We start from the raw sequence: 18,862 nt of genomic DNA, 5'->3' as shown, positions 1-18,862 counted from the left end.
TTGACTTCATGTGGCTTTGGATCAGGCCCTAAGTTCCAGCCTTTTGTGACTTACTAGAGCAAATAAACACCTTTGCAGATAGGCACAAAGGCATTCAGGCCCAGTAACCTTTAGGAGCATGTGTCCTATAGCAGTGGTCAGAGAGTATAATTTTCATTGCCTGAGTGTACCACTCACTCCTGTCAGCAGCCACATCCTCAAAGACCAGTGCTTTAGGCGAGAATGAGCCTGCACTTGGAGAGGGGAGTAGGTGGGTGTCTGCTGGCATTAAGAAGGAAGCATGTCTGTGTGGTTTCTGCTGATGCTGCAGCATCCTGGCTATAACACATCCAGTCTAGCACTGTGTTTATCTGGGCTTCCTCTGTGTTGAATGTCCTCAGACAGCTCTTTAAGTGGAATGGAAAAGTAATACAGGAATATTTCTCTTTAGTTAACTTAAATATATTGTTAATGAGGCTCTTTTGCATTAATAAAGAGCTGGTTTATAGTTCACTGGAAAACAGAAGGAAGTTGGATTGGGAGGAGAATGAGAAATATTTTGAGACTGAGCTATGTATTGCGGTCTTTGAATACAACTTCAGAAGAGATGTTAATTTGTTTTTCATTTATCTAACCTTTTAACTAAGCAGACATTAGCACAATACCTCAATGTTTCATCATGGATTGCTACTTAAAAAAAAATCTTGGTAAACCAGAATGTGCTCTCTCTTATCTTGACATGCCTAATGCAGTTTTTATTACCTAGAAGATTCTGATCCATGGTATAAAAGTGATGGTTAAAAGCACTTACAGCTGTGCTGTATCCTCTGGAGAAGAGGTCTTTCTGTGAACTTGATTGATTTTGTTTTTTTAACTGCATAATCAGTAGCGCATAGAACATATATCACACATTTATAGCTCGTGTATAATTGATCGGTGGGAGTTCTATATTGTGATTTACCTTTCCAGAAGCCTGGTGAAATATTGAGCTGTGCTTTGTAGGTTTTGCTCTGAATACTGCATACAGGGTGGAGTTTGATTAGTGAATACATAATTAATAACAGAAAGCCAAACAAAATCCTTCCAGGAAAAAGCATCTGACCCTTCTCCAGATTTTGAAGAAATTCCTGGGGAGAGAGGACGAGATGGGGAAAGTTTCCCCCACTTAATGCAGGTTCTTTGATCTTGTGGAAAGAAGTCCTTGGAATAGATGTCTGTATTCATAGTGGGTTGGAGGATCTGGTCCAGTGTGCTAGTGTTTAAAAATTGTAAATAGTTCTTTAATCACTTCTGCATTTATTGTCAGCAGTAAACTAGAGGTAGATTCTAAGACATGTTTATTCGCCATTAAAGCAAAAAAAGTGTCCATTTTTCAGTTTAATATGCCATGTGTGCTGTATTGTATGTGCTCGGAGGATTAGCCAACTCTTGCCTCCAGACCTTGACTTTGAATGTCTGTGTATGTTCTAGGTAACAAATTTGGTGTTCCTCAAAATCTCCAGTTGGCAAAAATTGACAACCCATTTTTAAAAAGCCACCAAATGCACTTCTGCACAGAGCTAGCATAATAAAGCAGCCCTGGCTGAACTATCAAAGGGACAGCTTACACTGTGATCTGCTGAAACCTTGCTGAGTCTAGTAGTAAGGAAAAAAGGGGCACACTCTGTACTTAGCTTTGTGAGTAGGAGAGTGTTGTGTGGCCTCTAGGGAGCTCGTTGGACACATACTGTGGAAATGTGGTGGTTGTACTGAAAACCTATTTAAAATCAAGAATGATGTAACAAACTAATGTGTGATGATCTAGAGCCCACAAAGTTGTTTCATGAAAGCAAGGGGCTTGTGTTGAAAAAGATGGTTATTCATCTACACCAAGTCTTCTCATCAATTTCTGTTTTCAGTGTAGAGATCTTTGTTTCAGTACAGATGCTGGTTTTCCAGGAGGAGTCGTGATGCATGATGATGCCTATTTTGTCTATAAAAAATGCAAAAAAAAAAAGTGTACTAGAAACTGCTGCATTGATTCTAAAGATGATCCCTAAGATTCAACTCTGAAAATGGTGCATATCAAGCTAATGTTGAAAAGCCATGACCAGTGGTTATTGTTTCTCCCTAGGTGTCGGTAGTGGAAAAGGCGGACAGCTCTAGTGTATTGCCCAGCCCATTATCCATCAGCACTAAAAACAAAATGACATTCCTTTTTGCCAACTTGAAGGATAGAGACTTTCTTGTGCAAAGGATCTCTGACTTCCTTCTACAAACTACTCCAAAAACATATTCTGAAAAAGAGATTGCTGGGAGTTACAACAGTTCGGATGATGAGGTGTGTGGAAAAAATTTAATTAATTTCGCTGACTGAAGGGAATGTAACTGTAGTTTCTTTGTCCATGTGTAAGACATTTTTCTGGACGTTTCTGTATTAAAGACTAATGCTTATAAAGACTTAAATCATTTCTGCTAAGTCCCTCATATCTTCAGTTTATGGATTGAAATATTATGACTAGGGCATCTATTTTTAGGGTTAAACCTGGAAAAAAATTCCCAATTTGCCAATTGTCTCCTTGACAATGGCCTTAGCTGATGTGTGTCATTAGAGCAGTAGTGGGCAAACTTTTTGGCCCAAGGGCCACATCGGGCTTGCAAAACTGTATGGAGTGCCAGGTAGGGAAGGCTGTGCCTCCCCAAACAGCCTGGCTCCCACCCCCTATCTGCCCCGCCACCTGACTGCCCCCCTCAGAACTCCTGGCCCCCTCCCGGAACCCTCTCCCCTAACCACCCCTCCCAGTGACCCCATCCCCTATCCAACCACCCCCCACTTCCTGTCCCCCGACTGCCCGACCCCTATCCACACCCCTGTCCCCTGACCAGGGCCAGCTCTACTGTTTTCACTGCCCCAAGCAGCATGCCAAATTGCTGCTGTGGACGGCAGGGGCAGCCCGTATGCCATTAGGGCGGCATGTGCGCGACTCTACTTTCCCCTTGGCCCCGACCTGCTCCTGCCACCCGTGCGCCTCTGCTCTCCCAGGTCAGCCGGGGCGCTTAGCGGGGCAACACGTGGATCCCAGCGCACGCCACTGACCTGCTAGAACCGAGCTCGAGCTCCCCGCGACAAACTCTCAGAAACCCCCGACCCCACCTACTCGGTGCCATTGCAACTCGTCCAACCAGCGTGCCCGACAGCAGGAGGAATGTTCCGGCTTCAGGAAGGGCTGGCCTGGAATGGGGCAGGGAGTGGTACCCGGCCCCCAAGGGGAGCTAGGGGGGTAACACATGTCCCCCGCCCCGCCCCCATCAGGCCCAGGCTGCCCAAGGGAATGCCTCTCCCTCCAGCCACGCCCAGGCCGGGCTGACCTGATACTCTTCAAGGCTGCCGTGGGTCGGCTGCAGCCGGCTGCCCACAGGTGCTGTCCGAGTTACACGGGACCCCGGCACTCTCCCGACTGAGCTGCGGCCCAGCACTGGTGCATGTGGAGTGTCCGCACTCCTATCTCCATAGGCCCTGCTCGGCCCGCTGGGGATGGCTCGGCAGGAGCCGGCTCTGAACCTGGCCCCAGACCCCACTGACGCTTGCAACTGGCTATGGCAGGGGTATTGTGCTGGGCTCTGCGGCCTCCACTGCTGGCCACCAGAGCTGGCTCTACTGGTTTTGCCCCCAAGCAGCGCGCCAAATTGCCGCTGCGGACGGTGAGGGCAGTCCGTGTGCTGTTAGGGCGGCATGCGCGTTTCCGCAGTGGTGGCAATTCGGCAGCAGCTTCTGTCTTCAGCCGGAAGACAGAAGCTGCGCCGCCACAGGCAGCTGAACATAGAAGCTGCCCCTGAATTGCCGCTGCCGTGGAAACGTGCGAGCCACCCTAACGGCACACGGACTGCCCTCACCGTCCGCAGCGGCAATTCGGCGCGCTGCTTGGGGGCAAAAACACAGGACTGTCGCCCCTTGTAGATTGCTGCCCCAAGCACCTGCTTGGGATGCTGGTGCCTGGAGACATTCAAAGTTACTAATAACATTTTAAAATCTTGGCCATTGTGAAAGTCCTCTGCTTTTTTTAATAAAAACATAAGAGAAGGAAAGAGAGAGAGAGAGAAAATTCTGTTGTAATTGGGTATTGCTATACCGTGGTGCAAAACATCCTGTTAGATGAGTCATTTTACTGTCTGCAGAAATTAATGTAGAATCTTTGGGTGCATAATTTTTAACAACCATGCCTTTGCAACTTCAAATATATAATCTTAGTCACTGAAAAATTAAAACCAGCTTAATTGTATGGTTAGTTTTTTGGTGGGGTGAAGTAAATGCTTAGAACTGATTTGATTGGAAAACTAAAAATTAATTTCATTTGTTTGAAATTAGTTTAATTTCTGCTGCCAGATGCTTACCCTTGAGCTGCACCTTGGAGGTTTGATTTCCTCAAACTGAGTTGGCTCTTAGGATGCAATAATTTTTGTGCAGTACAAGCAAAATTCTCCATCTCACCAATGAACAGCTTGTGGCTATTGGTTTTTGCAGGTGTATTCAAGACCAAGTAGTATAGTTTCCTCCAGCCCTCAAAGAAGTCTCAGCTCTGAAGCAGATGGAGAGCGACAGTTCAATCTCAATGGCAACAGTATTCCAACAGCAACGCAGGCTTTAATGACAATGTATCGACGGCGGTCACCTGAGGAGTTCAACCCCAAATTGGTAGATCTCGCTCCTGTTTTTGTAAACTATGCCAGATTAGAAAAGTGTTTTGGTTTTAAAATGAATTTTTTTAAAGTTAACATTCCAGAAGGAGTTGTTTAACTTTTCCCTATTGCTGACCACAAAGAGTTTGCACTGCCAACCACCTGGTATCTTTCAGAAAATAAACTGCTAGTACTTTAGTAGCAGAATTTCCCCATAATGCATGCCAAAACTCAAAGTATTTCATGCAGTGATAATATATTTAAGATTAGGGGATAACTTCAGGACACCCTTTCCATAACTGTTAAAGAACTAATAGCATGTTGTGTAGTTTGTTATATAGTATTTTTCTTGTGGCTTTTGCTTTTGTACCTATTTTCAAGATTCATTATAGCAAGATGTGCTGGGGAGAAATAAGAAATGTGAGAGCAACACACTGAAATAGGAGAATCAGGTTATAGCTAGACTACTTCCTCCCTCCTACCCCTAATAATTAAAGTTAGTTATGGGGCTTGGGCACTTTGCTTTTTTCTTCTAACAGTTAATGCATCAAAAATGTTACTATACTTTCTCAGAACTTATTTATTTTTAGGCAAAAGAGTTTTTGAAAGAACAAGCCTGGAAGATTCACTTTGCTGAGTATGGTCAAGGTCTCTGCATGTATCGGACAGAGAAAACAAGAGACCTTGTGCTGAAAGGCATTCCAGAAATCATGAGAGGGGAACTTTGGCTGCTGCTTTCAGGTGGGTTCCAGTTTAGAACCTTGTCGTAGGTCATGAGCTAGATGTATGAGAGATGACACTGGGCTGAATTTTCAAATGTATTTAGGCTCCTAAAGACGCAGGGAGGCACCTAGTAGGATTTTCAAAAGCACCTAAAGCAGGTTAGGTGCTAACTCTCATTGAAGTCAGTGGGAGTTACATTCCTGACCTGATTTAGGTGCTTTTGAAAATCTCCCTAGGTGCCTACGTGCATCTATAGGCACCTAAATACCTTTGAAAATCTGGCCCAGTATACCCAGTGCCACACAAAATGATACCAGTCCATGCCTTGAAGGATTTACAATGGTTTGAGGCCTCAGAAATGAAAACTAAAAACTCTCAGCAAGTAGAGAAGCATATTTGATAAGAGCCGGTCAAAAAAATGAATTTACAGGTCTCTTTAGAGCAATGTTATAAACAAGGTAATCACTGAGCCTGGACCCATAAAACTGCCACATGGTTTGTACATTTTGACCAGGTTAATTTGTGAGGGCATCTTGATTCTGTCACTCATATATAATGAGTGTGGTTAAGATTTTGTCATGGTTATTTTTGATAAAAGTAATGGACAAGTTGCAGGCAATAAACAAAAATTCATAGAAGCCCGTGACCTGTCTGTGACTTTTACTAAAAATAGGCGGGAGGGAGGGAGAGACTAGACTCTCCAGCCCCTGCTGCCCGTGATGTCAGCTGACAGCTCTGGGGCAAGTAGCTTGGAGCTCTGGGGCTCCCGCTGGCCATGGTGACTGAGCATTGCAAGACCCCCACTTCCTGCAGCAGCTCAGAACTCCAGGGCCCCTGTCGCCTATGACTGTTCAGAGCTCCCGGGCTCGCAGCGGCTGACAGCTTCAGCTCCACTGCCCCAGGGCCCGGGGCTGATGCAGAAATCCATGGAATCCATGACTTCTGTGACCTCCATGACAAAATCTTATCCTTAATAATGAGTAGTAATATTTTGTGCTTTGCAGCTGGAATATGCTATATAATAACTATATTCCTTAGCACCTTTGTGTGGCTGGCAAGTATTGTTCCCACTTTACAGATAGGGAAACCAGTATGAAGAGGTTAAATGATTTGCCCAAGGTTTCTCAATGAATTGTTGGCAGAGCAGAGATTGGAAGTCAGGAATCCCAAGCTCCTGGCCCTTTGTTCTGTCCTGTAGGCCAGACAATCTTTATGCACTTAAAATGGATGATACTTTAAATTGTTAAACCACTGTATGCCACGGCCTTGATTCTCCGTTCCGTCTAAGCTGCAGTTAGATGGAAAGGGGGAGGGAATGGGGTGCTGCAGGGAGCCAGTTGCAGCTCCTTATCTCAGGGCTGTATGGTCAAGTGAAGCTGGGGCTCCACGGGGGCATCTCTGACTTAAACCACTGGCATAAGGTCCCTCGGAGGGAACCTTACTCCTGCAGCTGGAGGATCATGCATAGCAGAGCCACAGGTGCTGGTGCGGCTGTCACACCCCTGGCTTGAAGTGGTTTCCACTATATACAGGGTTAACAATTTGGTTCAATGGCTCTCAGCATCCCCATTCTAAAAATTGTTCCAGCACCCCTGAGCAGAGCTCCACTTTGCCACATCCCTCCTCCCTACACCAAGGGAAGTCTGTACTGGTCAAAGTTCATTGTCATCACCATGTTACTTTATCATGGGGTTCATTCACCTATATTTTCTTGGAGGAAATTCCTTTTATTTATCATTAGTCCTTCCTAAAATAAACTGATCCTGTTGGATTAATAGAAATACCTATTGCAGTCACACCTTAGATTTGTATTGGAATTGGAAAAGGTTCAGAAAAAGGCAACAAAGTGATTAGGGGTGTGGAACAGCTTCTGTATGGGAGAGATTAATAAGACTGGGACGACTAAAGGGGGCTATGATAGGGGTCTATAAAATCATGACTGGTGTGGAGAAAATAAATAAGGAAGTGTTATTTACTCCTCATAACACAAGAACTAGGGGTCACCAAATGAAATTAATAGGCAGCAGATTTAAAACAAAAGGAAGTATTTTTTCTCACAATGCACAATCAACCTGTGGAACTCCTTGTCAGAAGATGTTGAGAAGGCCAGGACTATAGCTGTTCAAAAAAGAACTAGATAAGTTCATGGAGGGTAGGTCCATCAGTGGCTATTAACCAAGATGGGCAGGGATGGTGTCCCTAGCCTCTGTTTGCGGGAAGCTGGGAATGGGTGACAGGGAACAGATCACTTGATGATTACCCCTTCTGTACATTTCCTCTGGGGCTCTTGGCATTGGCCACTCTCAGAAGACAGGATACTGGGCTAGATGGACCTTTGTTCTGACCCAGTATGGCTGTTCTTATGTTCAGCTACCTTAACTTCTAGATGGCTATTCCAATTTGCATAGACAGTTAAAGCAGACTTGCCTATTCAGACTTCGACATGTAGTTTGAACATCAGTCAGCCTTTGACATCATTTTATCCTTTGACAGTTGCTTGTTGTCTATCAGTTTTTCAAGTTTGTACTTTGCTGTGTAAAATTAATTCATGGTTTAAAATATAGAACCCTCCAAACATATATTAAACAGCTATCACAGTGGTTGTAAAGGGATGATCATTTGTATTATAGCTAAAGTGTGGTAAAAAAAGAGCTGGTTGATACAATCTGTGCAGATTTGAGCTCTGTAGATAGGATATCTACAATTTGCTCAGTTTATATAAATGTGATGCATCCCTCTGTCTCTTGACAGATTGACAGCGTAGCCCGTGGATGAGCAAATATGTTCATTAGTGCCTGGGAAACAATTCAACTGTGGGAAGATAGTTAGTTAGCCTAACATGCACTAGTTACCAGAGTTAAAACAAGGTTCAATGGGGTAAAATAAAAAGGGGAAATAATTCACATTAAGGGAAAAACTCTGGACAATAAGTCCCTGTGTATGCTACAGATACATCTATGCCTGGTCTCCTGATACCAACACAGTGGTCCCTTAAACTTGTTTCACATGTGGTTCTAGTTTTTGAAGTAGGTCAGACCTTAGCTATGTTTTATAACTAAATTAAAACTGACCTGAATTTGCCCTGAATAGGGAGCAGGTATACTGGACAGAAAAAAGGTTGGTGTTATTTTAAATAGAAACTTTTTGGTTGAGAGAGGTGTGGTCGAATGGTTTGAACACCGGGCTGCAAATCTGGATCTCCTGAGTTCTAGTCCTGGCTCCAGCACTGACTCTTTTTGGAGCTGTAGTTAACTTCTCTGCTTCTTTTTTTCTGTCCTTAAAATAAGGATAATACTATGTGCTCACAGGGATGCTGTGAGGATTGACTGAAGGATGTTTTAAAAATTGCTCTGAAGATGAGAAGCTCTATAGAACCAGCAGCTGTTCTGTAAATGACTTGGAGATGGACGTGCGTGTTGTTATCATGGCGGTCAGCATGTGAGCAGGGTGCCAGCCGATAGGCTAGCTGCGCTACAAGGAGCACACAGATAGTTCCCAATCTGTGGAGGGACACTGTGGTGGTGGCAGCTGTTAAAGCTCCACTGTGGTTCAGCATGCTCAGCGTTTCCTCCCCACAAAAGGAAAGGATTTATTTCTGGCTTTTATTTTATCATTATGTGAAATTGCTTTTTCAAATGTACCCAAAGGAAAAGACAACCAGCTGGTATTTTTATGAGTGCCAGGCCAATTTTATCCTCTTTAAAATTATAACATTTTAAATGTATTTTCAAACTTTGTTTCTATTTTAAAATTTCCATTCAAGATGTCTGAACTAAGGAACAAAAGAAAATAATGTGACTGTACTACACCTCTACCTCGATATAACACTGTCCTCTGGAGCCAAAAAATCTTATCGCGTTATAGGTGAAACTGCGTTATATTGAACTTGCTTTGATCCGCCGGAGTGCGCAGCCCTGCCCCCCGCCCAAGCACTGCTTTACCACGTTATATCAGAATTTGTTATATCAGGTCGCATTATATCGGGGTAGAGGTGTATGTCTGTTAGCCCTTACTTCATTATCCTACTTCATTGGTGTTGCTCTCTCCTCATCCTAGGAGCCATTAATGAGATGGCCACCCATCCTGGCTATTATGAGGACCTCGTGGAGAAATCTATGGGGAAGTATAACCTTGCCACAGAAGAAATTGAGAGAGATTTGCACCGTTCTCTCCCAGAGCACCCTGCATTCCAGAATGAGATGGGTATTGCTGCCCTGAGGAGAGTATTAACAGCTTATGCTTTTAGAAATCCAAACATAGGATATTGTCAGGTAATTGAAATGTCTTGCCAGCCTTTCAAGATCTAGATTCCCATTCCTGTCTATTGTGTTGTTTTTTCAATCAGTGGCTGCATGCTAATGTACACAGTTGATATATTTGATCATGCACCTGAACATCAGGTTCCCAATTTGTTTGCACAAAGCCCTGATCCTGCAAAGAGTTGCATTAGTACAGACTCCTGCATCTATAAGTGATTGATTCTCAAACTTTTGCATTGGTGACCCCTTTCACACAGCAAGCCTCTGAGTATGATTTCCCCGCCCCCCAAATTAAAACACATTTTTATATTTAACTCTATTATAAATGCTGGAGGAGAAGCAGGGTTTAGGGGTGAAGACTGACAGCTCGTGACTCCCCATGTAATAATCTTGTGACCCCCTGAGGGGTCACGACCCCCAGTTTGAGAACCCAAGATCTACAGAGTTCTCTTAGAATCAGTTGGACTCTGCATAACTGTTTGCAGTCTCAGGTACCAGAGGAACTAACTGTTTGTGCATACTGGTTTGTATATGCAGATTTGTGTGCCCATAGATATAGTGGCCAGTGTAAGGATGACTAAAGATCTGTCCCCAAGTGCATCTAATTATAATAATATTTAAAAAAGTCAATGAACTCTTAATAACGAATATTATGAGGCTTCTGAAAGGAACATTTTTGCCTGTTGCACAGCTTCTCTCCTTGTTCGTTACTCATGGACTAATGCCCCCACCTGTGGAATTCAGTGGCAGTCCAGTGTTCTTGCTGGAGGTTCCAGGATTAAACTCTGCCCTTCAGCTCAGGACAACCAACAGATTTTCTGCTTCCAAAAGTGGAACAAATTGGTGGTTCAGTTTCTCCAGACAATTTTGTCTTAAAACCTTTACTTTGTTTTGTTTTCAGGCAGTTGTGACTTACATTCTTCCTCCTCCTTTTCCCCTGGATTAGATAAATAACAGCATTGTGGTTCCTACCACCTGGATCTGCCGTTGCAGCACCTCCCTGATGGACTCCTCTGCCCCCACTCAGGCATGGCAAAGCTGTCTTGCAAACACTTGGCTTAAATCTAATCAGTGTTCCCTTTGTGAGGCAGCACTTATAGCTTCTATGGAGGGTGAATAATGCCCTGCCTGTGACCCGCCAGCCAGCATACCTTTGCACTGCTAGGGCGTGGGGCTCAGAATCAGACTGGCATGTCAGGTTCCCACCTTGTCCTGAGAAGCCATGACTCCAATGAAGAAAAGACCAATCATTCGCTTCTGAACTTTCGAGGAGAGCATCTAAGGACAAGGAAGAAGCTGTCTGGCCACAGGGTGACCAGATGTCCCGATTTTATAGGGACAGTCCTGATATTTAGGTCTTTCTCTTATATAGACTCCTATTACCCCCCCCCCACCCCCTGTCCTGATTTTTCACTCTTGCTATCTGGTCACCCTGTCTGGCCAGCTTAGGTAAATTACAAAACAAAAAAAAATACAAAACAAAAAACAACAAAACTTTTAATTATTATTTCTTATACACACATATATACACACACACACATCATTTCATTCTATTCATTTCATTCATTTTCTGTAGTTATGTTATAGTTACCAGCCTAGATGTTGTGACATGATGTTTTGGCAGAGTATGGATGTGGTCATGGATGTGATGCAGTCTGTGTCATGCATCTCTGATGCTCCTGGGCTGGCCAGTCAGACTCAAAGTCCTCAAGTCCAGTTTATAGAGTTTTTTTTAATTTTTTAGTTATCAGTTTATCAGTTCATTTGAGTTGCTGCATTCTGCTGTTGCTATCAAAATCAGGTGGCTGGCTTGGCATTGTTTGTTTTTTTTTGTTTTGTTTTCCTGGTGGGTGGGTGTGGTGGGTGGATTTTGTGCCGGTGGTTGATGGTTCTGGTTGATCCCCTTCTTCCTTCTTCTTCAGCCGACACTGAATTCAGGCTGGTAACTTCAGTCACATACATTCTCTATCTATCATCTATCATCTTCACTTCTCTTCTTTCTTTTTTTGGTGTGGGTTGTTGTGTGTGACTCTCCTCTGTCTTTAACAAAAAAAAGAAAAGTGAAGAAAAGACTTACAGAGGGGGGGGGGGTCTCTATCTATACTACTACTACTATACATGACTTACTTTACTTTATTTAAGTTTTGTAAGTTTTTTTTTTTTATAAGTTTTATTCTTTTTTGCTTAACAAGTTTTATCAAGTATCTCTTTGAGCAGGCTTTACACAGACACAGCTGGTGGCTTGCAGTTAGGAGCTAAATGCTGAAATCACAATTTAACTTCTACATAAATCTTTAGTTTATAAGTATCAATTAACAATAAATTATTTCTAACAATAAATCATTTTTTATATAAACCATGTTCATTTTTCATATAAACCATGTTCAATATAAACCTTCTTTAATATCCCTACAAGCTCAGGGGGTTGGTCGCACAACAGAACTGGGCGGCAAGGGGGAAAAACCCTGAAAGGATCCAGCGTTCCTCACCCTGCAGCTCCCTAGGGAAAGAAGGAGGGGCTCTTCCTCCCACTGTGAATAGGAATTCTCATGACACTCTGGGGTAAATCTTGCAAACCGCAGAAACTCCCAAGAAGCAAAAGCAAGTGTGTCCTTTGCAAGGTAGCGATTAATATTGTTAATGAACAAATGAGGTGAAAATCAGAGGTAGGACCCCTTCTCCTTTGCTTTGTCCCCTGAGGGAGTGTTTGCAAGGGCTTGTCTCCTAGGATCACAGAGCTCTGTATCATTCCCACTGCCTCTCCCACACTCTTCAGCATGTCTAGGCATGCAGAGAAGCCTGTTCGTCCTGTGCAGCTCTGCCTCAGGCTGAAGACTAATGGAAATTGTGTCTGGACTTTCCGACTTTCAGCCCAAGGGAACCCTCTCTGTGCCAGGGAAAGAACTCAAATTTTAGACAGCAGCAGAATGGGAATTGTGCCTTCTGATCATCAGCAATAACTCCTTGCTCTGCCAGGGAAAGGGGTGTGTGTCTCTCCTCCCTGCTCTCTGAGCTGGCTCTACATTTAAAGCCTTAGGAGTTTGTCACTCAGGGTACGTCTACGTTACCCACTGAATTGGCGGGTAGCGATCGATCTAACTCGTAGCTGAAGTTGCGTATCTTAGATCGATTCCCCGCCCCTAGTGTAGACCAGGCCCGAGTCTGTGACCAGAGCAGAGGCGCATGAAGATTCCACATCCCTCTGCACCACAAGGGGATTACAGAGGGGTAAGTGAGAAATCTCTTCCCATGTTCAAAAGGAGCCTGTTCTTCTTCGAGTGCTTGTTCACATCCATTCCACATTAGGTGTGCGTGCACCATGTGCATGAGCGTCGGAAACTTTTCCCTTAGCGGTACCCGGTGGGCTGGCAGGGCCCCCACCTGAGCGGCACCACTGTGCCTTGCATATATACCCCCGCTGGCCCGACCCCCTCCAGTTCCTTCTTACCGTCCATGGCGACGTTGGAACAACCTCTTGCTCTCGTATGAGAAGCAGTCCCTTAACTTTGCTGCTGTCAGTTCGTTAGCATTCTATTGTTGTGGACACTTAATAGATTAGGTGCTTGGAGGCTTCCAGCACCCACCCCGGGCCGTGGGGCATGCCACAGGCCCAGGGGTTTAAGGCTTGCATCACGTGCCGCAAGCCCATGCTGGTTAGTGACCCCCACTACTGTCTATGTTGCCTGGGGGAAGCACACCAAACAGAGAGGTGTAAGATTTGCAAGGCGTTTAAGCCTAGACCAAAGAAAGAGACTTTTTTGCTTGAAGCAGTTGATGGAGGCCGCGCTGCAGCCATTGGGCCTGGAGTGCCCGACGCCGGCTCCAGCCTCCTCAGTGCAGAGTGTCCCGGAGTCAGCAAGAGACTCAGTGCCGGATAAGCACTGCAAGCCGTCGGTTTCGGAGAAAAGTAGGCCCCGGCACCGCTTAGCCTCCCCTGTGCGACCCAAGGCCAGACCAAAAGAAGGGCACGGATGTTCCCCACAAAGGAGACCGGCGCCATCTAAGGGCCCGGGCATCGGAAAGAGCGGGATGGACATTGTACCAGTGCCAGCACCGTGCCACAAGTCCCTCTGAGTCCAGCCCTAAGTGAACTCAGTGAGGATGACGGGCTCGAGAGTTCCTCCACGTCAACCCTCCACGCCTGACACCTTTGAGGCAGCGAAGGACCTCATTGGGTTGTTGGCGGTGAGACCCCTCCCAATCAGAGAGAAGCCTTTGGTACCCGGGCCTGCGGTGCCGTCGAGGGGAAAGCCGGCAATGGTGCGCCGTTCAAGGACACCCTCCCGGCATCGCTGCCGGTGTTGGTCCCAGTCGAGCTGCTGCACAAGGTTGCTCGTAACTTGGAGTTGCAGGCCGAGGAGACGTTGGAGCAGGAGGACCCCATGATGGACATCGTGAGCCCAGAGGGTCCATCCAGAATAGCACTTCCGCTTATTAAGAGCATATAATCGAACCACAAGACTAGATGGCAGACCCCAGCGCTCCAACAGCCAAGATTGTGGAGTGCAAGTACTTCGCTCTGTCAAAGGGATATGACTTCTTGTTTTGCCACCCAAGCCCATGTTCCCTGGTAGTCTCGGCAGTCAACGAGAGAGAGCACCATGGGCAGCAGGCCCCGGCCCCTAAGGCCAAGGAAGCGAAGTGCCTGGACCTGTTTGGCAGGAAGGTGTATTCCTCAGGGGGCCTCCAGTTGAGGATTGCTAACCAACAGGCCATCCTCAACAGACAAAACTTCAACTCCTGGGCGGCAGTGGGGAAGTTTTAAGGACATTCTCCTGCAGGGTTCCCAACAGGCGTTTACGGCGCTGGTGGACAAAGGCAAGGCCGCAGCGAAGACCTCTCTCCAGGCATCCTTGGATTCGGCGGATGCGGCGGCCAGGACAATCGCATCTGGCGTGGTCATGCGATGCTCGGCGTGGCTACAGGAGTCAGGTCTGCTACCTGAGGTCCAGAACTTCCCTTCGAAGGGTCCGGGCTCTTTTCGGACCAGACGGATGCAAATCTGCATAGCCTCAAGGACTCGAGGGCCACGCTTAAGTTGCTGGGTATGCACACCCTGGCGACCCAAAGAAAGCCCTTCAAGCTGCAGCCTTGCTAGGAGTAAGACGTCTCAGGTTCTGTCCTGTGATTTGTGCTAAGCAGTGGATTTTTAACTAGGTGGCTACAAGAGAGCCTTGTTACATCCCTGGATTGCTGTTGCTTGTCCTAAAAGGATATGTTGTGCAGAGGAGCTATTGGTGGAAATGTTAGAGAAATTACTACCTGAGATTGCGGACAGGCCTCAGCCCTCACTGTTGAAACCAGCATTAGCAACTATTGGTTGTTTCTAACACCAAGGGTATCCAAGAAAGGATTGTTACCCTGGCAGAGGGAAGAATCTGGAGAAGATGCTTTCAAAGAAACCTAGATCAATTTTTCTTCAAACTGACAAAGTTTTCAGCATGACAAGAGCATTTGTGTACGAGAGCTCAGAATTCCTGTGCAGGACTCTTCCTTCTGATCCACCTTCTGCACCCAGAATCTTAAGTGGCTGGTGGTAGGCACCGGTTGTATGTAATGCATCTATACCCATGCATAGGCAACATATCAAACCGTTCCACATCCAGAGAAACAGACCTATTCCTAAAGGAAGAACTGCCACTAACTCTTGAAAATCCAGAGGAGCTTTTGATCCCAGTGCAGAGAATTGTTCTCCAAGAGGTCATGGTCCTGGCTGTAATTTTATCATAATGGTAAAGATTTGCAAAGATCCAAAACTTCATTGCATCCATAATTTCCTGAAAGGTCATCAGTAGCCAATTTTTTCCCAAAGATTAGGGTGCTGTGCATCAGCTTCATCCCCTGAGTGGGATTCTCAAAATGCTTCTGCTTAAATTCCTTCTGAGGACTTAGAACCATGCACTTGAGGCAATGCAAAGTTAAGTGTCATTCTCAAATAACATCCAGTGCCTCTTTGTGGACAGGTAATTTCAAACAACATGCTGAAAGCCAACCCAACTTTCACTCTAGACCCTCGCGTACTCATATGGAAACAAGCGCACATGGAAGACAGATTTCCAAAGTCTCATCATACATATCCTTTCAGTTAATTTTGACATCTCTATCGGGATGTGCCTTTTTAATTTAAAAAGACAAGGCAAAATGCACAAACATGGTCATGTGGACATATGGGGTCAGACCAGTGATCCATCAAGTCCAGTATCCTGTCTGTGACAGTGACCAGTAAGGTGTAAGAAACCACATGGCAGGCAATTATGGTATTCGCAGAGGAAATCTCCTCTTACTTCCCATCAGAGATTGGCTTAGAATTGAGTAAGAAGTGTTTATATCCCTTCTGAAACCAGGGATCAAAGCTGCTCCTTGGCAATGGAAATTAAGGCCTGGGAAGAGAAGAATCTGCTGCCTTTCCAGACAGCTTACATAAAGCAGACAGAAAAGAGAAAAAGGGAGAGATTAAGTCCTCCTCCTAATATTCCACCAGCTCAGAAGGCACTTTGGACTTGCTAGATAGCCAAGACCCCTACATTGTACCTATAAAAAACACCAGACCTTGTGAAGCTGGGACTCCTTCATTCAGACTAGGAACATCTACAGCTAATAGCCTGAGCATCAGAAGAGAAGTGTAGTTCAACATGGATTCTCCTTTAACCTCTGATACAGTTTGGTATTCAAAGAGAACTCAACCAGGATATTTCTTTCATTGATCTGGTCAAATTTACATTTCAGGTGTGAGGGGAAACAGGAAGCTCTTTGGGGCAGGGACTGCCTCTTTGTACATTGCCCAGCACAATAGACCCTGATCTCTAGAGGCTTCTGTAATACAAATATGATAATAATCCCAAAGGTCTGGTGATCTCAGCTACACTAGAGTTTTTTTCCAGGAGATTTGGTTGGAGTTCCGCAACCAAACACCATAGAAATGTGGATACCAGCCTTGTAGCCAACCACATTGGATCCTCCATTTGAATATCAGTTGCCAAGTTTAATCACACTGAAAAGTTTAGACAAGTCTGTGGCTGACCTAGTCACCATTACCTCAAAAGGGCAAGTTTTGGAATTAATTCCCATATCTATACAAGAATCATATTGCCTTTGTCATAAGGGAAAAAATATTCTTACAGCTCCAGAAACCTTTCCGCTTAAGGTAAACTCCTCTTTCCACAATTCCTGAGAAATAGTTCTCCCATCATTTGGTTCTACCCGTTTGAAGATTGTGACATAAATGAGCATTCCTAGAGCTCTGAAGATTCATCTCTGTTATATAGATTACATATGCCAGTTGTACCCTGTTCATCTTATTCTGTCCAAAATGCCAAGGCCTTAGGGACTCAGGGTTGCTGCAGCCAAGATGTAAAAATCCTGCATCAGTTGGCATGCTAGGCATCTAGGAAACTATTAACAGAAATTCCTAGAGGCACTGGAGGGGAGAGGGAGAGAGTGTATGAGCCTAAGGAAGATTTGCAAAGTAAATTTCCGTTCCTCTGCAAATGCATCTTTTGGTAGAAGGTGCTACTGGGCTGGTTTCCACATAACTTCTTAGTTTATAAAACTCTTGCTTTCTTCCATTCCTGGCTGTTATGCTACTATAATAATTAAACTCTGTCCTTACTTCTGGGATTCACTGTTCACTACTTCCCATGGGTAATGAATGAGGAGAGAAGCTGTGTGTGCAACAAAATGAGAAACTTCTTACATGACAATTTTCTTTCTGTTAGCAGCTTCTCTCTGAATTCAACCCACCCTGGTGGTCTTGCAAATAAAAAATATAAACTGAAAATTTTCTCCAAAGGGATACTCATACATATATTGTCTTAAGGTTAAATTAATATAGTGTATCAAGTTATCTTACACTCCAGCAACCAGTTGTTAGTGTTATCTGCAGCTATGGAGCTCTTTTGGTAGCCTGAGCAGAAGGGCAGAGTTTTAGTCTCAGAGCCTCCAGCACAACATTGGACTGCCTCCAAACTCCACATGTAAGGGTCATTGGCCCATGAGTAATGAATTCAGAGAGAAGTTGCTAACAGAAAATGATCAGGTAAGAAACTTTGCATTCCATTTCAAGGAAAATCTGCTTATACTTCTTCAAATGTTCCTTCATATATCAGTTGCATCAAAACCTTCCAAAACCTTCTTTTTGCCATGGTTGCAAGCAGTGCTAAGGTGAAAACAACAATGTATCACATAAGCAATTATAGCAGAGAGTCGGCTCTGCTGTACGTAAGGTTGAGTAGCAGTTTCTCTTTAAAGGCTGGGAGCATCATCTGGTTAGAATTGTTAGAATACAGGAGTTCTGGGTTCTGCTCTCAACTCTCTCACTTACGAGTAACTTTGAGCAGTCACCTTTTATATCGCTGTGCCTTAGCTTTCCTGATTGCAAAATGGGAATAATAGTTTTTGATTTTATAAGAGTGTTGTGAGGCTTAATCAATCACTTCAGTAAAGCACTTCAGTATCCCTGAATGAAAAATGCAGAGGGAGTGTAAAGGAGTGGACTCAACCCTGCGGCACCTCCTGCTGGTCGTCCATGGGAATTAGCTCTTCCAGCGTCCTGGAGCACCCCCTGCAGGCTGGTGATCCGCCTTACCGCTGGCCCCAGTGTCCCTCCCAGGACCCCGGTGCCCCTTTCTCCAGGTTGCTGCCCCCCTGGCAGTACCCCCACACTCTGGGTCTACCTACCCATGGGAACCCCCACCCACTAACCCCAGCTCATCTCAGTGTAAGGCTACAGCCAGTCACCATCTAGCCCCACTCACTGGAGCAGACTGCAGTATATGCCACTCATCACAGACAAGGTTGGGTTGGACCTGCTGCTTCTCTCTATAGCTGGGCTGCCCCTCTGGTCTTAGGCCCTCAGCTAGGCCCGCAGCCTGGGGGTTTTCTAGGCTGGAGCTCCTCTAGCCTTCCCCCAGCCCTGCTCAGCTCCCTAGCAGCCAGGCCCTTCTCTCTCTACAAGCAGAGAAAGAGTCCTGAGCTTCTGGCTGCCCTGGCCTTCTTATAAGGCCCAGTCGGACTGTTTGGGGTATGGCCCCAGCTGCAGCCACTTCCCCCAATCAGCTGGGGTTTTGCTCCCTTCCCCAGCCCTCTGCAGGGCTTTTCCAACCCCTTCAGGGCTGGAGCAGGTGCTCACCCCGCTACAGGGAGATGCAAAGTATTCTAACCATCATCATTAATTCATAAAGAATAAATCACTCAGCATTACTTGAAGTATCTTTTTTTTTTAATTAAAGGGAAAAAAAAGGATGGTA

General features: G+C 45.2%; 1 protein-coding gene across 2 annotated transcripts in view; it reads left to right on the top strand.

Moving 5' to 3' along the window:
• Positions 1-18,862, top strand: part of TBC1D9 (TBC1 domain family member 9) — an 81,670-nt gene that overhangs the window by 40,399 nt on the left and 22,409 nt on the right. For both annotated transcript variants that reach the window (XM_039541151.1, XM_039541150.1), the window contains 4 exons: positions 2,093-2,299; positions 4,481-4,651; positions 5,226-5,376; positions 9,415-9,629. In XM_039541151.1, the coding sequence (XP_039397085.1) occupies positions 2,093-2,299; positions 4,481-4,651; positions 5,226-5,376; positions 9,415-9,629 (744 nt within the window). The remainder of the gene's footprint in view (positions 1-2,092; positions 2,300-4,480; positions 4,652-5,225; positions 5,377-9,414; positions 9,630-18,862) is intronic.

This window comes from Mauremys reevesii, linkage group 5 (assembly GCF_016161935.1).
Source record: "Mauremys reevesii isolate NIE-2019 linkage group 5, ASM1616193v1, whole genome shotgun sequence".
NCBI lineage: Eukaryota > Metazoa > Chordata > Testudines > Geoemydidae > Mauremys > Mauremys reevesii.
This window is presented reverse-complemented; position numbering and strand designations above follow the sequence as displayed.